Genomic DNA, 5,456 nt, shown 5'->3' on the forward strand with positions numbered 1-5,456 from the left:
CTTATTAGGCGAAGATACAATATTTATTCCTTGTCTCCTGGGATGAAGCTCCTCTATCTATTGTCCTCCCAGTTCTCAGTGCTGATGCTTAATTTTCAAAACTTCTATATTACCAAGGGACCTACGACATCAGCCAAAGAAATACCCAGCAAGTACAAAATCTGATCCAGGGAGCAGCTTTTGTGCAGAGGGAAAATTTTGTTCCTACAGGTTTTTAAGGAGGTGCATGGAAAAGCGAGAGATCTGATCTATGCAGATACATTGCAAATTCTCTCTGTCTGTAGAGATTTTTTCTAAAAAAAATTGGGGAAATACATGAACTTTGGATTTTTCAAATTTTTTCTTTCTTTTTTTTTTTTTTTTTAATTTGGAGAGGGGAATTTTTTCCAGGGGGTTGGTTTGGTTTTTTTTTTTTTTTTTTTTTTTCGGAGAACCAAAAAATGTCAACTACCTTTCCAGGTCTCGTCCACGATGCAGAGGTATTTTGTGTGTGTGAGTGTGTGTGTGTGTGCGCGCGCGTGTGCGGATGTGTGTGTGTGTGTGCATATGTGTGCGTGTATGTGCCTGTGTGGTTGTTTCCATTTTTTTTAAATCCATATTGGACCGTTACATTTAATTATAATCCGGCTTCAGAGATAACTTAAAGAAGTATAGAGAGAAAATTCGTTATGACATCTGTCGCCAGAAAGGGCAACTCATTACCACGTTAAAACCGTTGCCAGAACGAAAATCAGAATAATACCCCTAATAATATAATGAAGTGGAGAGAAATCACCACCAGCTCGCCAGGAATGGGGAGTTCTCACTAAAAAGCAGGACTCCCCTTTTCTTTCGAAACGCAGGAAAAGGAGGAGGGGGGGGGGGGATTTTGGATCTGATTCGTTATTTTAAAAAGAAAGAAAAATAGGGGTTCAAAAAAAAAAAAAGAAGGGAAGGAAGGAAGAAAGGAAGGCAAGCAGGAGGCAAAGCTTTCTCAATGTGTAACGCTGTAACATAGAGACGGGACTTGTGTGTATTCTCGGTAGTTTCCTCTGTTTGATGACTTTTTTTTTTTTGTGTCAGCCCCAGATATTACAGCTGTGATCAGGAGGTGGATGGATAGATGGATGGATGGACAGATAGAAAGATAGATAGTTTTTATTTCAGTGCGTGGATTCCTTTCGCTTGACGGTATTAAGGGCAGGCTGGGCTGTTTAGGATTTTTTTGAACAGACCTTTATGGCACCAGCCCAAGGTAGGGAAGGATCTTTTGTTGCCGGGGTTGCCGCTCGCTGGCTTAGAGGAGAAGCTATGCAGGACAGCGTGCTTGGAAGAAGCGCACCCGGGCTTTTCAATGACAAACCTCCAGTTTTGGGGTCTTCTTTTCACTTCTTCCTTTCAGATACGTCATGACGGATCAAACAGTTACCGTTTGATGCAGCTTGGATGCCTGGAGTCTGTGGCCAACTCGACCGTCGCCTATTCCTCCTCATCTCCTCTCACTTACTCTACCACGGGCACCGAGTTCGCCTCCCCGTACTTCTCCACTAACCACCAGTACACCCCACTGCACCACCAGTCCTTCCACTACGAGTTCCAACACAGCCACCCGGCAGTCAACCCCGACGCTTACTCCTTGAACTCTCTCCATCACTCCCAGCAATACTACCAGCAGATCCACCATGGGGAACCCACTGATTTTATCAACCTGCACAATGCGCGGGCGCTCAAGTCCTCTTGCTTGGACGAGCAGAGGAGAGAGCTGGGGTGCTTAGATGCTTACCGCCGCCACGACCTGTCTCTTATGAGCCATGGATCCCAATATGGGATGCATCCAGATCAAAGACTCCTGCCAGGACCAAGCCTCGGGCTTGCAGCCTCGGGAGCAGACGATTTGCAGGTAAATAGCATGCGATCTCCTTTCGAGGCACCTTCTTCTCCCCTCCCCCTGCCCCGGTCCCCCCCTCACCCTCCCCATTTTTCTGCTCTCAGAATAGCTCATACAAAGGAGGGAAGATTCGTCCCAAATCCGCCACCAAACCAAACCCAAACTCGCGCCTGACTTCCCCGCGTGGGTTGTGTCTCGGTGCTGGCTGAGACCCTGGGACTCAGGCGGCGATCTCGGGGTGCGTGGGTGCCTGTGCGGGTCCGTGTCCGCCTGTGCCAGCCCTTCCCAAAGTCACACAGAAAGCAAACCCAGCCCAACCCACCTTCTCGCTTTCCCTAAACTTTTCCTTCCTTTCGGCGAACGGAACCGTTTAAACAACTCGCACCGACAGAGCAGGGAAACGTCTTAAGGAAGGGTTGGAGTAGGAAAAGAGAAAAAGGCAGGGCAGGAAATAAATCTGCTTTCCGACATCCATACAAAGGCAAACCTTCCGCTCAACTCCGAGGCATGAGGCAGGGAAGAAATAAACGGGAGCAAAGGTTCGTCAGAAATACTCGGTGTGATAAAAATCCCTCGCAATATCCGATCTAGATGTTAATGGGGAGAGAGATACAAGCAGATAAAGCTGAATTCAGCTATCTCTGTGTCTAATCACTCATCTGTCCCTCCCTAACCGGCAGCTGGACCCATCAAAAAAATTCTATTTCTCTGTATCAAAACCTCAGCTTTATCTGCTCAGAAATCCTTTCCCCCGCAGTAAAAATTCACCTCCGGTAAATCAAGCTGGTTGCTTAAATGAAATTTGTTTCCAAAATTGCAAACAACGCCCTCCTGTATCTGACACCCATTTGGAAAAGTCCCCCAAATCAAGAGCAAACCTCCCTTCTCCCGACCAGCTGAGGAACTAAAGGCTTCCCAGCAGCGGGCAGAGACAAATAGGACCGTATTTATTGTACTTACTTTTCCCCCAAAATCTCGCTCCCAGACATACAAAGCTGGCTATGTTGGTCTTTCCAAAAAGACGTAGCGGTCAAAGGCTCGGAAAACCCCCGAAGTTTGTAAAACTAAGAAGGTTTCTTTTCTTCCCTTAAAAACAAACCAAAACAAACAAACAAAAAGAGCCCCCCAAAGCTCTATTTATATCGGAGAAAAGAAATTTTTTTCCCCCTTTCTTTCCCTTTTTTTTTTTTTTTAAGGGGCAAAATAATCCAACAACCCAACAACAAAGAATGGTATCTTTTATATCTCTGAAGAGGAAACTCTAACTATTTAAACCTAGCTTTCTCCATTAAAATTCACTATATAATTTTATCCTCTCTGGCCATTTTTTTGTTTACATTTTTCACAAGGATCTCCTTATGTTACCCCCCTCAAAAAAAAAAAAAAATCTGCCATTCACTGCTCAGCCCAACTAAAACCTATTTACTCCTTTTTATAACCACGTCTGCTGCTGATTTTTTTGTATCTGTACAAATTTTTTTTCTTTGGCAGGCACAAAGCCTTGTATTTTTCAAAAGAGGGGATTAGGAACGTTTGCAAGACAGCAGACAATGCCTAAGTCCCGGGCAAAAAAGCACCATAGTTTATCCAATTTTCGACTTAGTGCCATTCAACTGGTCATTTATGCAATGTCATCCGACCAAACAACATGTTTCCCTTTAAAAAAAAAAAAAAAAAGAAAGAAAAAAAAAAAGAAGAGGTTGGTTAAGCTGCTAGAGGCACATTCTCTTTTTTTTATGTATTTGAAGAAGAAAAAACCATACAGCTTTTCTTTGGGAAATATTAATTTTTCGATCACACTTTATTCAAAAGTAAAAGACTTAGGTCTTTGTACCTCATCTTTTCTTTATTTTTCCTCCTCCCTCTTTTCCCGGACCGAAGAGGGAGTGTACTGAGGTATGGAAAAGGCTGAGCGGTGAGAAGTTGAAAATATTAATATTTGTCGTTATGATTGAAATGATTCAGAACAAACTTGGACTCTGGCGAACATCACCGTGGGCTTGGAAGGAAGCGTTTTGGTGGCGAACAGAAACAGGACTGTACACAAATACTTTTAAACCAAAATTGTGGTCTTCCCCTTTCTCCTTAGTCTTTCTTTTTAAAACGTTCATCAGCATATGCCTCATTTCAAATGCAACAAATGTAAATATACTTTTCCCTGCACAGAATTTTAAGTGAATGTCCAATAGTTTCGAGGGCGGTTTAAGTCAGCCTAACAGATGCAAACAGTCTTGGAGCTGGAGTGGCATCTTTCAGTGCCCTAAAAAGATTTTCCATGGGCAACAAAGAAAACTGTCACACCTTTTCCCATCACCGCTTTAATTTATGCTCAGTCGCCAAGTTTTTTTCATATTGATTTCATAATCACTTTAAGGCAGAACACTTAAAATAAAAAAGAGCCTTGAAAAGGAAGGTCTTACAGGGCCAGCGCCAATATGGTGAAAGTGGGGGAGAGAGCCAGGACTGTAAAGGTTGTTTTGTAAAGTGGGGTTTTTATTATGCACCGACTCTCTCCGCATTTACTTAACTCTTCACGGGCTGTTGAGTAGGTTAACACCCTTAAAGGCCTCTTTCATGTCCAATACCTCGTTTGTTTGTAGAGGAAAATGCGTCTTTAACACATTTCCACTGGGCAAAGATTTAGGTTTGGTTTGTTGTGTTTTTTTAACCCCAACATAAGGAAAAACCCAAAGAAAACCCAACCCTTTCAAGTCTTTTATCTTCCCAATAAAAATATTTATTAAGGAGGGCGAAGATCCCCAAATAATCAGCCTTGTAAGAGGAGAATAAAGAAGGGAGAGCTCTTCGGATGTGCACCAGAAGCCCTAGGCGGGTGCTTGGATGGTTCTTCAGCCCACACTCGCACATGGGTGCCTGTGTGTGCACACAGATGCGTATTCACCCCCACCTCTGTGCGGACACACGCGTTGTTACAACACCCTTACGGCTCGGTGTAGCCGGCAGAGCCCAGCAGGTCGTCTGTTGTCTGTGCTCTTTGTCTACTTCTGCGCACGCTTTGTAAGTCGGTGTAGACGTATCACGGAACCTCTATACGAATTTAGCTGTATATAGATACAGATATAGAGCTAAACGTACAAGAACCCTCTATGAAAGGGTATTTTCCCCTTTGTGTGTGCAACCGGAGAGAGCGAACACACTTCTCTCACGACTGCTTGTCCGCCTCTCTAGCCTGCCACGCAACTGCCGACCTAACTCCCCCGTTCAGGAGAAAACTCGGATGTAAATGGCAATGAACGTGAGAATTACTCTGCATTTCGTGGGGCAGGGGCAGGCTGTAGGCTGGCGGTGGGATTTCGCCAGAGCCCTTGAGTTCGATGAGAGGAGCTGTGTTTTTCCAGCTCACCTTAACTATTGTTCCCGTGCGAGTCGTGTAACAAAGCAAAAGCTACGTGGGTTTCTGTATCTGATTTCTCTCTCTCCTTTTTTCCCCCTCATTACCTAAGAGCTCAGTGGAGGCCCAGTGTGGACTTGTACTGAACGGGCAAGGCGGTGTGATAAGGAGAGGTAAGAGGTTCCAAATACTTGCGTCTATCAATTTTTGTAAACATAAACACTTCTCCACTTCTCT

At 44.2% G+C, this 5,456-nt stretch overlaps 1 protein-coding gene across 1 annotated transcript in view; it reads left to right on the forward strand.

The window, feature by feature from the left end:
- The first annotated feature begins 440 nt into the window (after window positions 1–440).
- The window catches only part of TFAP2D (transcription factor AP-2 delta), a 47,484-nt gene continuing 42,468 nt past the window's right edge, over window positions 441–5,456 (forward strand). Inside the window, exons 1-3 of the mRNA XM_009639629.2 lie at window positions 441–479; window positions 1,382–1,879; window positions 5,332–5,392. Coding sequence (XP_009637924.1) covers window positions 441–479; window positions 1,382–1,879; window positions 5,332–5,392 — 598 coding nt within the window. The remainder of the gene's footprint in view (window positions 480–1,381; window positions 1,880–5,331; window positions 5,393–5,456) is intronic.

Source organism: Egretta garzetta, unplaced genomic scaffold (assembly GCF_000687185.1).
Source record: "Egretta garzetta isolate BGI_Z169 unplaced genomic scaffold, ASM68718v1 scaffold235, whole genome shotgun sequence".
NCBI lineage: Eukaryota > Metazoa > Chordata > Aves > Pelecaniformes > Ardeidae > Egretta > Egretta garzetta.